This window comes from Melospiza melodia, chromosome 11 (assembly GCF_035770615.1).
Source record: "Melospiza melodia melodia isolate bMelMel2 chromosome 11, bMelMel2.pri, whole genome shotgun sequence".
Classification (NCBI taxonomy): domain Eukaryota; kingdom Metazoa; phylum Chordata; class Aves; order Passeriformes; family Passerellidae; genus Melospiza; species Melospiza melodia.
This window is the reverse complement of record NC_086204.1, coordinates 2,206,958-2,227,632: the sequence shown is the minus strand read 5'-3', so window position 1 is coordinate 2,227,632 and position 20,675 is coordinate 2,206,958. Positions and strand designations below refer to the sequence as shown.

The following is a 20,675-nucleotide window of genomic DNA, read 5'->3' as shown; positions in this document are numbered from 1 at the left end:
GTCTGACAGCAATCCACTGTACAGGTGAAATGTGAGAGATGGTTCCTATGAACTTTAGATAACCAAAATGAAAGACTGAAATCCAAGAAGCATTTGAAGACTGTATGAAGACAGTGAATGAAACAAAAGCCTTGCCTGGTCAGATTTTGTCAAGTCATTGAGCAGCTCTTCCATGGAGTAACTGCGAGTGCTGGAGTCCTCAGGCTCCAGGCTGGGAGCAGCCTCTTCCCCCTGGGAGAGTGAAGGTGAAACATCAGTGATTCTGCAGGCACAGCAGATTCCTCTGGGACACTCAACAGCTGCACTTCTTTCAGCAGCAAAACATCCAAAACTAGGCTGCATTAATCTTCAGAACCACTGCCCACCCGTGTTTCAGATCTCACCTGCACAAAGACTACAGCAAGTTAAAATGATTCAATTAAATCTTCCCTGAAAAGACCATTTTAGCACTGTCTTAATCCAGTTTGTTTGCTAAGGAGAGTTCCTCATTCTTCTATGACTTCCTGTCACAGACACATTTTATGAAAAATCCTTTCCTTAGGATTTTTCCTCCTGAGAAGCTGGGAGGCCTCAGGAACAAAATGTAAACAATGGTTATCTGCTGCTGTGGAATGCAACAGGTGCATCTGTGATTGGTCTCATGTGGTTGTTTCTAATTAATGGCCAATCACAGTCAGCTGGCTTTTGTTATCATTCCTATTCTATTCTTAGCTAGGCTTCTGATAAAATCCTTTCTTCTACTCTTTTAGTATAGTTTCAATATAATATATATCATAAAATAATAAATCAGCCTTCTGAAGCATGGAGGCAGATCCTCATTTCTCCCCTCATCCTTGGACTCCTGCAAACACCATCACAATTTCCCATGTTGACAAACCCTCCCCTATCTCCCTGCTGCCCAAAAGAGAAGAAAAAGAAAACTCTAAGCTGACTTACATCAGACAGCCACCAGAAAATAACACGTGGCACATTTCAGTTGTAGCAGCCTTATCAGCAGAGCTACAGTAATTACACAAATCTGCCTGAACCTTGTAAAGCAACCTTTTCTCCTACAGCTAAAAATTCACCATCAAGAGCAGTGAATTCACAAAATAAAAAGTATCAGCACTTGAGGGGAAAGAAGTTTTAAACCCACCAGACTAAAACTAGCAACAATTTACACTTCCCTTCAAACTTTAAGTTATGACTACAAAACATGCAAGCTGGTTTTGAGCAATACTTTAAAATACAGCACGACATGTGGTAGAATTTACACCCATTTTGTTTTCTAGGGCTATCTAAAACCCTGTGGCCAAATACTGCAGGTGCCAGTGCTCAGACCCAAAATGGGCTGCTGTGCTGTACAACACTACATGATATTCATTTGAGAGAATTAAGCATCCACTGAAGTGCAGGAGCTACAAATCTGAGCTGACAAACCTCAGAGACAACTGAGCAATATTTTCCCCTAAATAACTATTAACTCCCATCCCAGTCCCTAAGATGAAACAGCATCAATGGCTGAAGAGACAGCTGATCTAAGGCAAGCTGATCAAGGCTGCAGAGCTGCTCCTCTGGAGCAGGACAGCTCCAGCAGCCTAACTAGGAGGAACAGACACTTGTTTAACATTTCTCATCCACCCAAGACATCTTTAATGAGTCTAACAGTCTAACATTAGTTTTCACATCCTTGGGTTCAAGTTCAGAAATCTGCTTACCTATGCATCCACATTAACAGAATGAAAGGAAGAATGTTGCAGAGTAGGAAATCATTTACCAGTGGTTTCCCAGTCTCAAAGCTTACTTAATCTTTCCAGTATTATTGCATCAGACATTAAATTCAAGCAGAACTACTTTTTAGGCAGCCTGAGGAACAGGAATGCTATTTGTCTGCACAGGCTGGCAAAAAAAATAGAGCTCCCCTAGTTGGTGCAATGCTTAAGAAACCTACAATATTTAAAGGGATTTTTTATGGTCAGGGAGCTCTCCACTTGAGCCAGCTAGACTGCTCCACACATATTTTCTGAGTTTATTGTGGCAAAGAAAAGCTTTCTTGGAATGAGGACTGTGATTAACACTACTACAGATTGCTGGAGGAAATAGGAAAACCAATATATCAATACTACTCATGTTTAGAATAGGACTGATTCTGTAAATAAATAAATAAATGAATTAAATTATCATGATTTTCTGACTCAACAGCTTGGGAATTCACTATGCAATGCAAGATGCAGAAACTTGCCATGAGTTAATCAGGGTGGGACAATTACACTCAATTAACCTGAAGTGCTGAGTAAAGTAAAAATGAAGGAGACCACAACTTATTTATTATACCTTTCAGAAACACATTTTAGCCTTCTTAAGTTTTAATGCAAAGTGATAACTACTGACTTGAACCAATTAATCTTAAATCTTCTCTTTAGGATAACCATCATCTGTACACTGGTTTTAATACAACACAGATGGAAATGGGCTGCACTTACCCAGTCCATCCATGCCTATTGTGGTTCTATAGAGCCCCACACTTTCCCAGTGCCCACTTCTAATATCTGGCCACCAAATTAGAAAAAATAAATTAGTTTTTTTCAGTAGGTTTACTATTCATTCCTTCTCTTGCCCCAAACTATCCACCTGAACTGCTGCATGACTGCAAGAAATGAAGTAAAGGAGAATAAAAAACATGGGAAGATATCATTGCTCAAACAACTGAGTACATTAAACATTCTGGCCTTGAAGGTCCTATGAAGAATGTCATTTTACAATGTAATATTTATTCAGAGTGAGTAATTAGCATGATGTACCCAGCATACCTTTTCCTGGACAGTTTCATCCTCGCTGGCCAGGGCACAAGCATCACCTGAAGCATACTGCGCTGCTGAGGAGAGAGTGTCTTTACAAAAGACATTCCAAACAGGAAGCCTAAAAAAAAAGTGGAAAAGCTTTATTTAAAATGAAATTTTAAAATTCCCTCAGCATTGTCTTCCTCAATCTTCTTCAGCTGTTCCCATGAGGCATCTACAAAATAGATGTACAGTTCATGGATACTCATTCATAAAATGCATTTGAGGATTCACTAGAGGTAGATAGCAACAGAAAACACCACAAATTTACTACTTCCAAAAGAAAAAAGTATCACAAACCAGATCCTGAAGTGTCACCACATCACAAAGTGAAAGGTGGCACAAATTAGCTAAGTTACAGCAAGTTAGGAACAACTTGAATCAACATCCTTTGTCACAAAGCTATGAGATATTTTTAGCAGTCATTATTACTAAGCAAAAACTTCAGTCACAGACTAAAAACCAAAATCAGAGTCTACCTGAGAAGGTTTCATACAGTCAACACCACCAAGCACACTGAAGAAAATAAGTACACTAAAAAAAAAGCCCCAGGCAAAACCTCTCATGAGGTTTGTTTGGTACTTTTTCCCAAGAGCTTTAGCTGTCAGCAGAAATGGATTTATTTCTGCAGAAAAGCAGCCATCCCCCCTACAAACACTTGTACTAGAAGGCATCTTTTCTTTCCCATCATACATGGTCCCTTCACACCCTAGGGAGCACCTGCACAGTGAACCTGGAGGCCCAAAGGTTTCCATGCTGATTTCAACCAAGGCCAGCAGAACATGGAGCAAACTGAGCTTTTATGGAGTGTTCAACAATGCTGGAACACCAGCCAGCCACCACTTGAAACACAAACATTTTCCATCCAGGAAATGCTGTTTACATAACAATCAGGTGATTGCAATGACCTCCTGTGAACAAACACAAACATCACCCTGCACCCTGAAAACAAGAGCCACCTTCTCCTCACAGGAGAGACGGGGCTAAGGCACAGAAAAATCTGAATGCAGCAACTTTGTGACAATGGTTTTGAGACATGAAACAGCCTTAACATTAATCACAACAGTAAGATTATTAGTAGGTCATTGTTCACTTACACAACTGGGATCACTACTGCTTGGAATTTCAATTACCAGCTTTCTTCAAACTTGAATTTCAACTTTATTGGGAGGTCTGTGCAGTGTAGACTCCTCCACTAAGAAGGAACCCATGAAACAACAGACTACAGACAAGTATTAAAATTTTAAGTTTCATGCATATACATACATAAAAAGATATAAATATAAATATATATATAATTTTTCTCTCTCCATAGAAGAGACAGTGAACAAGGAACTTGTGGGATCTGACATATCATGGAGATGAGCAATAAAAATGCTCCACCTCTGTCTCAGCCCCAAAGCACCTCAGTAATTTCTCTTCTTTTTGAGGTAGCATCTTTCCTCTATACTAAATGAGACCCTTCAAGTCAGGCAGAAGCAGCTGCAGTTAGTGGAAAATAAAGAACTGAATGGAAGGTATGAGAATAATAATAACCACATATTGTAGCAGGTACAAAGTCTCACATCTCAGTTGAGAATTAGGCATAAGCTTCTCACTCAAATTCCCATCCCATCATGTTAGTATTGAGTTTTCCATCCAACCTCTGTCCTACCCTATGCACAGGAGGCTCATTTCAGAGCATGAATGAAATGCTACCAGATTTCTATGGCTTTATTACCTAGCTCTCACTTGGAAAAATTAGTTATGCACATACTTTGAGTCATTTGTATTCCTGAAAAGGGCTTTCAATCATTTCATGGTGAAATTCCCACGCTCTCAACTCCAGTACATCTCTTTAGAGATCCAAGGACTCCCTGGTACTTCACAAAAATACACCAAAACATGAAATATTACAGAGCATCATCCCACTCCTTCATTACTCAGGCACAGGCATTTGCTTCCCATTTCACTTCCACTCTGGGGGGCACCTTGGGGGAGCTGCACAGAACAGCAGGGGCAGAAAAGGAAACATTTCAATGGCTGTGAATTGGCATTTTAAAACACAAGGTCTACCCTCACGAATGCACAAAAAGCACAGAAGGTATGTATTTCTTACCTTCATCTCTTGAGAGATTTCATGCAAGAAATCAGGCTTTATCAGGTCACAAACACAGATTTTAGAAGAATGCAGGCTGGCAGCTCAGATTTAAGTCACTCTGACATGATCTGTGTCCAATGTCTGTCTGACTTCTTTTCCAAAATTCTTCTTGGTCTACTCCCCAACTCCAACAAGATGCCTCAAGTCTCCCAAAAGCCCTCCAAGCTAGGGAGGGGACTGAGAGCTCATTTTGTGTGTGTGTGTGTGCAAGCAGCCACAGGAAAACCTGATCCCTCCTGCAGCACAGCATGCCGCTCACAGGATGCATCACTCATCAGACAGAGCACTCAGAGCACAGAATCATGAGACACCAGCCACACTGGGAGAAGTCAAGTTAACAACCTTATCAACACCACCAGCAGGAGGTTTTTCCCTCTGACTTCTAACATTCTGCATATTAATTCAACAGGCTTCTTTAGCTGAAAGGACAGAGCCCACAATAAAAATAACCATGAAAACAAAAAACCCCAACAAGGAAACCAAGTGGTAATTTACAGAGAGCAAAATTCCCCTTGAGTTGAAGTGACTTGCAGTGGAAGTACAGCAGTTTGTGCACACAATAATCTGTCTGTCCCTGCCTTGGGACCCAGGAGTGGGATTTGAGTGCTGACTCACAACTGAGCAGACCTAATGCCCCAGGGAGATCAGATCAGTCCCCAGAGACACTGCCTCAGGTACAAGGTAGATCTTCAGATGAAGAGATTGTTCCAAACACTTAACCCACAGCTGCTGACTTATGTGGATACTGAAGTTTTCAACAGTTCCATTTTTGTAAGCATGACTCAAAACACCACCTGCTATTAAACCTCATCAAGAACAAAGGAGCTTAAGCATGACTCTTTGTCCTATCATTAATGCAGTTTAAAAGCTATTTTCTCTAATAGCACCACCAACTTTCCAGCTTAATGTGCACAAAGCCCCAAGAAAGGCTGCAAGCTCAGACAAAGCAGCAGGGGTGGGTGGGGGAATCTTTACTCTGCTCAGGGCAGGCTCACACTGTGGGTGCCCACTGAAGCAGAAATGCTGCTCAGCCCTCTCTGGATGGTTCACTACACTCACTGCTGCACAAATTGCCCATGCCCTGCTGGTGAACGTTCTGCCTTTGAAAAGGAACACACTGAAATTCTAAAGTGCAGGTGGTTTTGAAATTGCAGTGTAGTTTCATGTGAAAGACCATGCACTTCTGATTTGGCTGAAACTCTTCAAGGAATTGTGCAGAAAACTACCAGAGATGGTGAAGCTACGGATAACTGTTCTGACAGGCATACAAATCAAGTAGAAAATAACTAACTGGTAAGAAAAATTAATCATACAACTCATAGCTAAAAAAATTTCAAAATATGAAGGTAAGAGGAGTTTTTCCACAGCTTGATCAGAGAGAAAGAGCTTAAGCTTTCCTTTCCAAAGACTTCATACAACACTGACACACAGCTTCAGTTCAAACACATCTGTCCCCAAAATTATTAATTTCATAGATTCTCCCAAAACAAGACCTATTTCTGGACACTGCAGAGTGAAGCAGTTCAGAACAGTTTACATTTGGCACCTGCAAGACAGAGGAATCTGAAGCAAAGGGAAAAGAAAAGGAATTTATCACCAGTGCAGCAATTCCAAGCCCTCCCTGTGACAGGTGCCACAGTGCAGCTGTGCCAGTGCCCAGCAGCTCAGAGGGGAAAGAAGATGTCACTGTCCCTGCCAGGGGACAATTCCCTACTCAAAACACTCACAGATCATTTCAGAGAGGCCTGTGCAAGAGGAGGAGTTGGAGCCAGCAGAGCAGGCTGTGTTTGCTGAACATCACCTTCATTACAGAGTGAGTGAGCTCAGATTAACAAACCTGAAATGATAAAAGCTGGGAAAGGAGAGGGGAAAGGAGAGGGGAAAGGAGAGGGGAAAGGAGAGGGGAAAGGAGAGGGGAAAGGAGAGGGGAAAGGAGAGGGGAAAGGAGAGGGGAAAGGAGAGGGGAAAGGAGAGGGGAAAGGAGAGGGGAAAGGAGAGGGGAAAGGAGAGGGGAAAGGAGAGGGGAAAGGAGAGGGGAAAGGAGAGGGGAAAGGAAAGGAGCAAAACCAAACACCTTTAGCTGTGAGCAAGTCCTGCAGGTCTGGGACTGCTTTCACCAGAACTGACAGAGGGAAAAGGCTCTGCAGGAATGAGGAGCTCAGCACATCCACAAGCAAGCTCTGCAGTCAGCAGCAACCTGCCTGGCAGCACAGGGAAAACAGGGATCCCTCCTCTCTCCCCAGCAACTTCATGGGATCAATCTTTCCCTCCCAACACTTCAGCCAGGAGCACTTGGATTTGAGAGCCTGCAGAACAAAGGAAATGTCATGGAAAATGAAGAGCAGGACATTATTTCAAGCAGCCACAGGAGAAAAGCCACTTGCAAGGCACTGAACCTCCCCAGACACAACACTCATTTCTGCAGGTGAAGTGGAAATACAGCTTGATAAATGCAAAGAAGAACCATTAATCTTCTTCAATGCAAGTAAGGAAACCCCAACAAAGAAAACAACACCATTCATTTAGAAGCCATTTATTACCACAGAAGAGCAGCATGTGTTAATTTTGAAAGTTAGGATGGACCTTTAAGGGAGGAAAAAGCTGCAAACTAAAAGTACAGATCTAGACTAAGCATCACTGGTATCACCTCATTTCCTACCACTAACTAGATTCACATACTCAAAAAAAAAAAAAACAACCCAAGCCCAAAATAGCTGAAATTGGAGCTTTTTTTGCAAATCCTTTACCAATCTGTGGTATTTTGCAATTAAGTTTTTAATAGCTTGCCCACACTTTGCAAAGAATGTGCTCTCCATACGGTTATTTCACTTATTCAGAGGAGCTGAGCACAAAGATTCTTCTGACCATACTGAATTTCATAGCTGCACACAATGAGATTCCAACCTCTGGTTTCAAATAGGGCTTTCAGCATTTTAAATACTGAAAGCATTTAAATCATCAGCATGCACAGCTTGCAAAAGGAGGTTCCAGGAGCAGCAGATCCTTTATCAGACTGAACTGATTTACTGCATCCCCCCTTGAGCCACACAGGAATTGCACCCTCTGCTCTGCTCTGGAGATTATGGAGACATTCCAGTAAGTCCTGAGGGGGGAACAAAGTCAGCTCTGAGCCAAGGAATGCTCAGAGAGCCAACCCAAGAAGACACAGTGCAACACAATATTTGCTCTTGACTGTCCACTGTTCTCCCAGGTTAAACAACAGAAGCCAACTTCATTCCTTGCTCCCAGGGTTGCTCCCATTCTCTCCTGCAAGAGATAACAGCACCTTCACAGGACTCTGCTCCAATGGAACACTGACACAAAGCTCCTCTTCCTCAAAAGGAGTATCCAGGTGCCCTACTTGAGGCACTGAAAGCAGGGCAACTGTCACAACCCCCTCTGGAAGCACCCAAAGGAACAGGCAGTTCCTGGTGTTTCTCTGGAACACACTTCTGCAATACTGAAGGAGGATTACAGAAGCTCCCTGCACTCTCAAACCTCTAGTTATTTTCTGTGATGCAAGAGTTTGGGGAAGAGCACCCGCTCCAGAAAAACAAAACAAAAAAAAAAACCAAACTACACAAAAAAAACCTGTTGGAACCACAAAGGCTACAGGGAAACAGCAGAAATGTATCACACACACACTGCTCAAGACCTCCCTCATTGCTTAAATTCATAGCAACAGCAGCAGTGTCAGAGGCAGCTGCTCTGCCCCAGCTCTGCTAAACCCACCCTCGGTGCAGCCCAGCTCAGCAATGCCAAGGAGGGGGGTGCTATGAAGAGGAGAAATGGGAATTCCAGCCCAGAGCAGGGTAAAGCTGTCACAACCTGACTGCCAGACATGTATGATGTATTTTTAATGGGCTTCTTATCTGTAAGGGATTGCAGCATTATCTTGATTGCCATTTCAACACCCAGCCAAGCCAAGTCATTGCCACTCCTTTGTGCACCTGAGCTGATTTTTGAACTGTCAGAACCTTTTGCTAATATCCCAATCCAGTTTGTCATTCACATCAATGTTTCACTCACCCAAGCCGTGGGACCAGTCTGTTACACCAGTTATTTCCAGCAAGAATTAAGAAGGTTTCAGATTTACAGTCCTAGGTTAACCTGGTTTTGGCTAAAATTTTCATGTACATTCTCTCCAGAGTGAACTGCATGTCCTCCCTCTGAAAGAGGCACAGAACTCCCCAAAAGCTGGATCACTAATGAAAACTAAAGACAAGAAAAAAGTCTCTGCACAAGACACAGCAAGAACATCAAAGTGAAAAAGAGCTTAGAGAAAGACACTGCAGAAAGAGTTCAAATGAAGTGCTCAAGGCAGACATTTCACTGCAACAGGCAAGGTCTCCTACCCCAACACAGACACCTCGTGATGGCAGAGGCCACTTCAGTACACCATTTGCATAACAAACAAACTAACTTGAAGTTTCTAGGACAAATCTTTTAGAAGATACTGCATGAAAGCAGTTCACTGATTTCCAAATCATTCTAGAAGGTAAAATATTCAATAATTGATTGAGCCAAGCACTTGGGTCCCTGCTGGCATGTACAAGCTTCACCGGGCACATCTGATTTTCATTTGTAGGAGTCCAAGAGCTCCAGGGCAGTTTTTGTCCCAACCTTTGCCACAGAGCAAAGACCCTTCCAAACAGGATACTCCATACCTAGGAACACACTTTCCACTCTGAAATCAGATGCCAGGAACAACAGTTCAGATTGTATCAGTGCTTAAATAATTTCATTTCTTCCTGCTATATGAAATGCACACACTCAGTGTTTATTTTAGTATCAGCCTTCTGAAGAGATTTAAGGACTCAAGAGGAGAATCAGCAGATAAAATTCTGAACTTCTGCAGGAGTTACTTGTGCAGTCCTATCCAGATCATGAGGGCAGACATGAAAAAAAAAAAAAAATAAAAGAGGATTTCAGTGGTAAGGGGCACATGAATGAGGCACACTGAACACAAACCTGTCCCTCACAGCTTTGTGCAGCTAACAGAGGAGAGCTCTAGGTGTGAGCCAGCAGTCAGGAATGAGGCAAACAAAGGTTCAATCAGCAAAAGCCCCACTGTGAGACCCCCGGTGTGGTTTGCACAGCTCTCACCTGAGCAGCAGCAGCAGCACACACTGAACCTGGTGGTGCTGCCACAGCCCAGTCCAGCACTGGGGCTCTCAGACCAGACAGGACTGAAAATGCAAAGCCAAACTAGAAATATCTGCCATTAAAACCCACACATAATTAACAGGTGTGAATAAAAACCAGTATCCCTGTCCTTGGTAACCCAGGTTCCACTCCTGGCTGTGGCACTGACCCAATCCAACCTTTGCAGCTTTCAGGGTTCACTCTCATGGTGGATTTCACTCAGAGCTCCTAGGCCAGGCTTTGCCATCAAAACCAGCACATCTTGCTGCTCAATCAGGTTGGCACAAGGCATTTCCTGGTGCAGGACACTCACAGAGTAACAGCTGAAGGATCCTGACCCCCATCCTCCTTTTACTCACAGCTGTAAACCCAAGCAGCAGAGTTAATAAAAGCTAACTAAGTCAGGATATGGCAATGAACTTTCTGGGATAGAAAGAGAAATTACTGGATGCATAATTTCTTCATTAAACTCCCAATTAAACTTTGGAAGTGCAGCTTATGGCAGGAAAAGCTGATGTCAGAATAATTTATCCAGGTCACTCTTCCAACAGCCACCACAGCTGCTCTCACCTCACAGAGTCCTGGCATCCTACAGGATAAGCTTCTAAACCCCCTCCACTCACTCAGCTCTGCATAGAGGCACAAAGCTCCAAAGCCCTGCAAGTCTGAAATGTATTTTTTACATTATGATCATGCACACAAAGGGATTGAGTGGAGCATTAAGGAATTCAGGAGCACAGCAGACATTTGTCAGGCACAGAGGAGGCCCCAAACTGCACAGATGCCCATTATTTTTGGAGCACTACATTGCTCTAGCAGGAGGATTTCCCCAAAGCCATCCTGCTCCTTGGACACCTGGAACAATCCTGTTGGCTCAGGGCTGCCAGAGCTTCAGAAAGCCTCAAATGCTGATAACTGACCCAAAGAGCATCACATCCCCTTCACAGAAAAGGCACAATTTGGCAAACAACCCCCTACTCACTCCTCTGCTTCTCTGTGCATCTCCTAAAACACTGCCACACTTCCAATGCCCAGGATGACATCTTCCAGTTCAAATCAGTTTTTTTCCCTCCACCTGATCTTTACTAATCAGTATTTCCCCACTGAACCAGCTCTCTTAGGTGAGCTTGAAAATGCATCAGGAGAGATTTTGAAAATTCCTATTTTAAGCTTAGTTTCAAGGGAAGAAGCAATAGCTACTCAGAAAGAAAATAAAGCCCAGATTAAAAAAAAAAAAGAAAAAGGCAAGAAGCCCAAACAGCCCCAAGTGTTCTTTGAGCAGCTGTTTTGTCTCATGGGTTTTTCCCTGGTTTTGGGGTTCATCTGTTGACACCTATAAGGAAAAAAATTTCTTTCTTACTAGCACAAAGTCCTTTGAAAATTATGTCTCAAAACAACTACATTTAAAAAGCCAACATTTACAACAAAATCCTTCCATTTGCTATTGGAAATTTCTTAACTGCTGAAAGGTGCTGATTTTCTTTACAGTAAAACATTAAATAAATCACAGCTTATCAACCTCTGTACTCCACCAACAATTCATGAACCAACAGACTTAAAAGATTTTCTAGTCACAACTCTGACAAGGCTGCTGAAATTAAAGCAGTCCCAAAGCCAACTCCCAAACTCTCCAATGTGAATCCATGCTTGAACAGAACACTGCAGCTGCATCCCTCAACATTTCAATGAATCCAGTGGCTCCTAACCCAAGGCAGCCAGTGAGCAGGCTGCTGTTCTCAAATCTAAAAGAGAGTTTTGCATTGGGGCACTCCACTGCAAGCTCTGAGATCAGAGGTTGTCAGAGATTCCCAGAATATTACTCCAACAAGATAGCTGAACATGGCATTCCTTCTTTAATACAGAATTATCCTGAAAAAAAGCTGAGTTTTTCACTAAATCAAGTCCTGGTGAAACAGCAGACTAAGAACACAGCAACAAAAAAATCAACCTGCCCACCCTATTGATCATTAGGCTAAAATCCCCTTCCACTTATAAATTACAGCCCTCAAGGTACTCCAAACTGCTTTCCTGATAGGAATCCTAGCTGTACAACTACAACCTCCTGCCACAACTTCACTGCCCAAGGAGCAAAAGCAAAGCAAAGCTGTCTGGAGACAGTTCCTGAGGCTCACAGCTCACCTGATCAAACCCACATGGCCAGGAATTGTTTGGTTTTTTTTTTGTTTTTTTTTTTTTTGTTTTAAATTTTGCTAAGTGTAAACACAGCAACCAAGTTTTCAAGATGTGCTTTTGTCTCCAAAGCCCAGAATGTGATGACACGAACCAAAGCTGCTTCAGGACTGTCCAAACACAGAGACACAAGCAGCAGCAGCAGCAGATTTGTCACTGATTGTGTAAAACAGAGGTGCCTGGGCTCTGAGACAGGCCAGACCCTCAGGATGATTTCTTTATTTAAGCAGAGTATCTGAACAATCTGCTGTAGCAATACACCAGAGCGTGGCTGCTCCGTTTGCAACACTTGCAGTTTGCTGTTCAAGCTGGCTATCAGTTCTCAAACAGTGACTCACCAAGTTCAAAGAGGGCCAAAGTTTAAGAAGGTTGGAACTTACCATACAAGAAATACATTCTACTAATATTTGTGTTCTGTTGGATGTCATCTCTTAAAGGGAGTTTGAAAAGAAAGCAAACAGGGGATGCTGGGACAAAGTACAGGTAATCACTGTAAAAACGCTGTCAAAGGCATAATCAAAGCAAAAATAAGAGAGTTCATTTGGTTTAACTTAACAGACTCAGAGAAAGGGTTTCAAGGATAAAGCACCACGATATTCCACACGAGAGTGCAAAAGCTCAGCCTAAAACTGGAAATGCAAGGATGCCTCTGGTGAAAGCACAGAGACAACAACACACACCTAACTCTGACCCTCGGTGTGCGGGGTCAGCCCTCACCTGCCACTGCCTCTCCTGGCAGCAGGAATGGCCCTCCCGAGGGCTGGCACCTGCGGGAATGGCCCTCCCGAGGGCTGGCACCTGCGGGAATGGCCCTCCCGAGGGCTGGCACCTGCGGGAATGGCCCTCCCGAGGGCTGGCACCTGCGGGAATGGCCCTCCCGAGGGCTGGCCCCATCCCCAGGGTGTCACTGCCCCAGAACCCATCCCAGCACCGCTCACCATCCCAGGGTGTCACTGCCAGGGAACCCATCCCGGGCACCGCTCACCATCCCACGATATCACTGCCAGGGAACCCATCCCGGGCACCGCTCACCATCCCAGGGTGTCACTGCACAGGAACCCATCCCGGCACCGCTCACCTTCCCCGGGTGTCACTGCACAGGAACCCATCCCGGGCACCGCTCACCTTCCCCGGGTGTCACTGCACAGGAACCCATCCCGGGCACCGCTCACCTTCCCAGGGTGTCACTGCACAGGAACCCATCCCGGCACCGCTCACCTTCCCCGGGTGTCACTGCACAGGAACCCATCCCGGGCACCGCTCACCTTCCCCGGGTGTCACTGCACAGGAACCCATCCCGGGCACCGCTCACCTTCCCAGGGTGTCACTGCACAGGAACCCATCCCGGGCACCGCTCACCTTCCCAGGGTGTCACTGCACAGGAACCCATCCCAGCACCGCTCACCATCCCAGGGTGTCACTGCCCCAGAACCCATCCCGGGCACCGCTCACCTTCCCAGGGTGTCACTGCACAGGAACCCATCCCGGGCACCGCTCACCATCCCCGGGTGTCACTGCCAGGGAACCCATCCCGGGCACCGCTCACCATCCCCGGGCAGGCCGCGGGGTTCCTCCCGCTGGAACGGGAGGACTCTGAGGTTCCTCTCAGAACGCACCCGGGCGCGCTCCCGTGTCACCCGCCCCAGGTGTGTCCCTGCCCGGGCTGGGGCTGCACCGGAACCTCTCCACAGTTCCCCTCCGACTGCCGCACTCCCGGCTGCCCGCAGCCCGCCCAGGGAGCGCTCCCAGCGCGGCGGAGAGGCCGGTACTCACCAGAGCAGGGCGCAGAGCAGGAGGCAGGAGCCCAGCGCCAGGGGCCGGCGGGGCGGCTCCCTCATGGTCTGGCCGGTGTGGCTGGAGCGGCCGGGCCGAGGCGGCGCATCCTCCTCCCGCGGGCGGCGGCGGCGGCGCTGAGGGGGATCGGCCGTTGTTGCGCACGGCTCCTCCCCGCGCGCGCGGCCGTTACTGCCCGCCGGGCCGGGCCCCCCGCCCCGCCCCGCCCCTTCCACCGCCTCACGCGCTGAGCTGGAAGGATGCGCGTCACCGCTGCGCGCCGCCAGCCAATGGGATGAGCGCTCCGCCGGCTGGCCCCGCCTCCCCGCCACGCCGATTGGCCAGTGGGCTCGCCTCTCCCCGCCCCTCCAAGGACCCCGCTCTGGGAGGTGGCTGCGGCAAACAAGCCGTTAAAGGGAAATCGCCATAGTGATAAACGACGGCTGGCGGTCAAACCACCGCCCGCGAGGCGCCTGATGCCCGCCGCTGCCTCCGTTTCCAGCGGCATTTCAAGCACCGGCGCGCCCACGTGACATCACTTAATTATTTGGATTTTATTTTGATCAGGCTTCCCTGTAGGCTGCCGCACGCTGAGGCCCGCAGCGGGATAGCCGCGCGGGGCCTGCCGGGAGTTGTAGTTACGGGCTGGATAGGGCTGACGCGCGGGTCTGCGGCCGCCATTTTCCGTCGCTCTGAGGGGCCCCTCAGGGGCAGCAGGGCCCGGCTACAGCCCGGGCTCGTGGGCGCGCCTGAGATGTGTCAGCACACATTTATATCCATCGTGGGAGGCGCTCAGGGAGAACAGGCCGGGTGGGATGTGGGATAGTAGCGAGGAGCCTCCCCGGCACCGCGCCGGTAGCAGAACAGCCCAGCCCGGCTGTTGTGTGGGTAACCCGGCCCAAAGCCGCCCCTCCACATGAGGCAGGAAAACCTTCCCTGCGGCTCACTCCGGCCAAAACCACCCTCAGGACTGGGGCTCTCCATGAGACGAGCGGGGGGAGCAGCATAGCACAGCCCGGGAGCCGTGCGGGGAGCGGGGGGTGAGGCAGGAGCGAGCCACGCTGGAAACGCGCCCATGGCCGGACTCTGACCGGGGAGAGCCAGCTCAGCCCGCAGCGAGGGGTGAATCACGGCAGCAACAGCAGCGGCAGCTGCCATGAGGCAGCTCCAGCCTCACGGTCTGGCCCCGGACATGTCCCATGCAGGATATTCCCGTAGGCCGGGTCACCTGAGCGCTGTGTGCACGGAGCCTGCTCAGGGTTCATTAACGCGCTTGGGGATGCCGTGAATGGAGTCAGCCAGAAGTGGAAACCTTTGTAAAGTCTTTGTGTCTGTTCTTGCCCTGATTTTTCACCCTGTAACTTGGTGCCTTCGTTAACGCCTGTGAAGTTCCCGCTGCTGTTCTGTTGGAGCCGGGTCCGGGAGCGCCTCTCCCCGCCGGGCTGGGGGTGCCTCGGGGCGTTTGCCCATCCCCACACACAGCCCTGGCCACAAAGTACCTGTTGGGCACGGCCAGGAGCAGAGCATCCATCCATGAAGAGCTGGAAGTTCAAACACCTGCTGATGTGGCTGCTGGAAGAGCTGGTAAACATTCATTAACCCATTGCTGAGCACGGCCGGCTCTTGGCCTCAGTGTTGCCACGGGGTAAGGCTGGGCCTGTCTCCATTCCAGGGACGGGAATTCCTGCAGCCTCCCCGACCTGGAGAAGGCTCTGAAGGCACACTGGCTCAGCCCATGGGGCTGCTCCCTCCTGGCACAGCTCCCAGTGCTGTGATCCCGTTAGGAGTGAGCACAGCTTAGACCAAACACAGCCGAAGAGCTGACACATGATTTCAGGGGAAGCTTTGCAGAGCTGGGATCCTGGAGGAAAAGCCCCTTTGAAGCAGTCCCCAAGAAGAGCCTGGATCAGCCAGGCAGGATCCCGATGTCCCCACCTCTGCAGTGGCAAAGCCTTCTCTGCCATTCATCCCTATCGGCTCTTTACAAAAGCTGCTTGTTTTCCCAAGTGTTGCCTTTTTTTCTCTCTCTCTCTTTTTTTTTTTTTTTTTTTTTCACGTGTGATTTAATTCACACAAACTCCTTCCTCTTCTGACTATTGATCTTGGCTCCTTACTGGTTAAAATAAACGAAATCTTTCATAAGCAGGTTCTGACAACGCAACTTTTGTTCCTTCCAGACACAATTTCCTGTTTAATTTCCTGACTGTTTCTTACTTGGTCAAGGAAAAGCTGTAAATTGCAACATTGCTCCAGAGACCTTCCTCTGACTTCACATGAACTGTTAACCACTTGCAGAAGAGAATCCAGCAAAACAGCACAAAACTTTTTTAAAAACCTCAATTTCTTTTATATCTTTGGCAGTGTGAAAAATGCGTGTGTTTTATGATTGGCTTTTGGCAAATATTCAAATTAATATTACGTGTGTTGGGTTAGAAAGTTATGCTGTATTCTCTTAAGTACTGTCTTTTAAATATTGTTTTAGGTTATAAAAATTGCTAAAATAGAAACGATGCTATGTAGGATACTTTTTTTTTAAAGAAAGGACTCGCAGTGAGATGGCAGCCACAGGACACCTGAATCTTTCAGAGAAAGAGAATTTATTGCTCCATTATCAGCAGAAATGAACTTCTTCCTGCCTCAAAGGTGCTGTCAGGATTCAGAGGAAGAAGATGACACTGACCAGGCAGAATCCTGTGTTTGAATGGAATTTATGCATCATGTATGAGGTGCATGAATATGCAACAGGCTGTTGTTTTTAAGGGTTAATCCTCTGTTAACGTGGCTCCTTTTTTTGGGCTCGTGCTGCCCAGAAAAAGGCACCTGAACCGTCTGTAACTCTTTGTATTTGTTGTCTCATATTGTCCTAATTCAAATTGTCCAAATTATTATTACTCTAATTGTATAACTATTTTTATAACCATTTTATTACTATTCAACTTTCACAATTTTCAAAAGGAGTGACTGGCGTTTTTCACAGGCGATTTGCGCCGAAAGGAAGGCTGTGCAAAAAATAAAGGTTGGAATCATTTTCTTTGGAAAATCCAACAGGAGCGAGTCCCGCTCCAGCTGAGCAGGTGATTGCTCTTTGATCACTCAGCAAACTCCTGTGACACATGGGCTGTGCCTCTGGGCTCCCAGGAGGGGACATGGCTTTGATTCCAGTCCCAGGCTGGCTGAAATCCCGGGAGGTGCTGCAGGCACAACCTGAGCAGCACCTTGGCAATGCTGTGACAGCAATTCAGAGCCCTGGAGCTGGAGAGCACAAACGAGCTCAGCCCCTGGGGAGCTCCTCTTGCCATCTGGGGAGGGGGGCTGGTGGAATGGGGAAGCTCCAAAGGCTGCTGACAGCTGGGACACAGAGAATCCAAAAGAATTCTTGCTCTCGTGATGGAAATGTGGTGTGGGGTGAACCCACCATGGTGGGTGTCAGCACCTGCTGTCGGAGCCCCCTGGGAAAAGAAAAATCAAATTTCACTGCCGAAACCGAGGAACGGCCAAACTTCACAATGAAAGTGTGAAGCTCTTTTAGCCTTCTTGTCTGGGAGGACAGCGTGGGCTGCAGCTTCCCCTTCCCTCTCCTCACTGTGCCCTGGGGTGGGAGGAAGGGCTGGGAAAGCACCTGGGGCAGCCCAGGGCTGGGTTCCTCTATGGGGGATGTCCAGCAGGGCAGGGCAGGGCTTCCGTGGCTTCCTCAGCACAAACCCAGAGCTGAGACACACATCCTGGGCTGGAGGGGGCTCAGAGCCCCGGGCAGCAGTGCCAGGAGCATGGCAGGGTGGCACAGCCCGCCCAGGAGCACCAGCACCTCTGCTGGGGATCCTCATCCCAAAGGGCTCACCAGGCACACACAGGGAGCCCCACAGGCTCGGCTGCCTCCCTTCCCCTTTCTGCCCACTGCTGAAATGAACTGAATTCCCGCCTGGCTCCATCCCCTCCCTGCTGAAATGAACTGAATTCCCACCTGGCTCCATCCCCTCCCTGCTGAAATGAACTGAATTCCCACCTGGCTCCATCCCCTCCCTGCCAGGTATTTAAAAACAGGCGGAGGGGTAGGGGCTGGTGGCAGCAGGAGTGTCACACTGCTCAGGGACCCAGGCACCCCTCCCCGTGGTTTGGGGCAGGGAGAAGCACTGCAGGGGTGAAACGCTCCTTAGCCCTCACTCAGCACATGGCTCCTGCCTGGAGCTCCAGGGAAAAGGGCAGGGAGGGCTCCTGGTGAGGAGATCTCCTGGGAAATCTCTGTGTTTCCAGGCTGAGGCCATGCTGTGCTCGAACAAAAGCTTCTTTACTTCTTTACTAGGCAAATGGGAAGGGGAGCATAGGGGAGGATCCTCTCGCAGCACACCAGGCTGGAACAGGGAGTTGCAACCTCTTTTTGACCTGTGCACACCAAGTTTTTCCCCACTTCCTAGAAAAACCAGCAGTGTTTGCATACATGGTTTCATCCAATATCCCCCTCCCCATTTATAGAACAAAAATATCTCCGTGTCAGACACTACAAACCTTGTTAGAAACTCCGTGTCCCTTCACACTTGTGTGTCCCAGAGCTGCAAGGGGAGGGAGGTGGCTGCTGCAGGAGGCTCAGGGTGGGCAGAGCTGGTGCTGGGGAGCTGCTCTGGGGGAGCCACCACTCCTGAGGGGACATTGCTCTTTCCCTCTGGGCAGGTGGGTTTTGCAGTGTTCTGCCACCTGCAGCTCGTGATGCAGCCGTGGAAGAGCTGGCTCAGCAGTTCACATCCATCCCTACACTGCACGTTCAGGGCTAAACAAGGGGGAGCTGAGTGAGAAACCACTGGGCAAAGCTTTGTTTCGTGCACCATAGGACCCTCCTTGTTCCCAAATCTCAGTTTTCACCTTCCAGCTTCCATGACAACCCATGCTCAGGTCCCACAGGCAGTTTTATTATTTTATCTCCAAGGTCTGTCTTGCTCCCTGCATCTCTGTGTTGGAGATGTGCCACATAGAGCTGAAAGTTGAGCTGAGCTTACCTGAGCAGCTGAAGTTTGGACTCATCCCACCCTGGAGCACCCTGCAACTGCCAGAGCTCATTGCTGGTGTCATTTTTGGCTGTCGTTTCCTAGGGGTTTTCTTTTTCTAAATCAGATTTAAAATCAAAAACATCTTTACTAGGCGGCAGCTGATGGAGTTTCCCTGCAAAACAGGCCCTGCTGCCCCACTGCCCTGGAGCTGGCAGGCCCTGGGCTGGGCTGGGCTGGCTTGTCCCTTTTGCAGAGCCCTCAGTGGGTGCTGGGGAGGCTGTTTTGCCAGAGGGATCTGTGCTGACCGGCAGGGAATGCCAGGAGTGAGGCAGCTCAGTTTCACAGCCCCCCACGTGCTGTGTTGTGCTGTGTGTTCCAGAGGTCACATCCCTGCAGGCACGTGGCTTTCCACAGCTCATCTCTGCTGCCCCACATCCTCAGCCTTCCCATCCTTCTCCCCCTGCAACAGGCTCAGCAAATCCCAAACCTTGCCCTGGTATCTATCAGTCCATTGTGGGCTTCTCAGACCCAATCCCATTTTCCTGGACTGCTGGGCCAGCCCTGAGCAGGTTTCTCCAGCAGCCTCGGTACCTCCTCAGCTCAGCTCAGGAAATGTGACCTGCACCCAGGAAAGGGAGCAGCACCATGGGCAGGCAATCCCAGCCCTGCCTGCCCCAGTATCCCCCCAGGGCTCAGCCCAGTCCCTGAATCCAAACAATCCTTCCATAGGGGACTGCAGGAGATTAGGCACAGCCTGTGCCATGGGGCCTTGTAAGGCAGGAGACATCTCTGGGCATGGAAAAATGCAGCAGCTGGAGCTGTGCCAACCTCCCTCCTCCCTGAGCAACATTCCTGTGCAGGGAGGGTTTGGCTCCAGGGCCAGAGGGAAGGCTGGGGGATGGCTTGGCAGAGAAGCCAGGCCCAGGGATCCATAGCTGTGCCCTGTCACTCCTGGGGGTGACACAGGGGAAGAGCCCTGTCTGGGGCACAGGGAGCGGCACAGGACCCATCCTCACCCGTGCAGGCTCAGCCCCTCAGCAGAGTGTGCTGCCCAGTTATTGGGGAGCCTCTTTCTGTAGCACAGGCGACGGTCCCGTCCCGAGGGGAACACACACCCTGAGGCAGCCCTGAGCAGTGCCTGCCATACTTTGATATTTAAACATCTCCAGTGGAGGTTCACATCAATCCCGGCTATTTCAGTCCCAGCCTGTCACCTTTCCCACCTTCCCTCCTGACAACCTCAGCAGTGAATCCCAACACTCAGAGGAGCAGACTCTGAACAAATCTGCAGTGGGGTCCCTTTGCCAAGCCCCAGCACACTCAGAGTTTGTAGGGCCATGGCACCCAGCTCCTCATCCCTGCACCTCAGCAGAGGGGCTCAGAGCCACCCCACAGCCTCTCCAGTGGCACTTGGGGACACTGAACTGTGAGGGGAGGGTGGTCCTGTGGCACAGAACCCACAGTGGGAATTTCGATGCCCACAAAGGACTTTTGTATTCTTGACCTTAGCTACTGCTTATCCTGCCAGGAGAGCTCCCAGGAGGGCTGGGGGATGACTCCATGGCACAAGGTCCCCTCTGAGCAGCAGGGCTGGCTGGTGACGGTGACGTGGCGGGTCCCGTGGCAGGA

The 20,675-nt window shown here is 48.5% G+C and overlaps 1 protein-coding gene and 1 long non-coding RNA gene across 4 annotated transcripts in view; one reads left to right on the top strand and one right to left on the bottom strand.

Annotated features, from left to right (window-relative positions):
* Nucleotides 1-14,229, bottom strand: part of SUCO (SUN domain containing ossification factor) — a 39,373-nt gene extending 25,144 nt beyond the window's left edge. For 2 of the 3 annotated variants that reach the window (XM_063165273.1, XM_063165274.1), the window contains exons 1-3: nt 14,068-14,229; nt 2,790-2,898; nt 136-231 (exon numbers count right to left, since the gene is read on the bottom strand). In XM_063165273.1, the coding sequence (XP_063021343.1) occupies nt 136-231; nt 2,790-2,898; nt 14,068-14,132 (270 nt within the window). In that variant the 5' untranslated portion in view covers nt 14,133-14,229. Of the gene's footprint in view, nt 1-135; nt 232-2,789; nt 2,899-4,917; nt 4,937-14,067 lie in introns of those variants that run through there. The other variant, XM_063165275.1, reaches the window with a different exon arrangement.
* Nucleotides 14,230-14,765: 536 nt separating this feature from the next.
* On the top strand, nt 14,766-16,209 carry LOC134422753 (uncharacterized). Its single transcript, XR_010028923.1, has 2 exons — nt 14,766-15,651; nt 15,740-16,209. It is a non-coding gene; the product is annotated as an uncharacterized LOC134422753 (long non-coding RNA).
* The last annotated feature ends 4,466 nt before the right edge of the window (nt 16,210-20,675 follow it).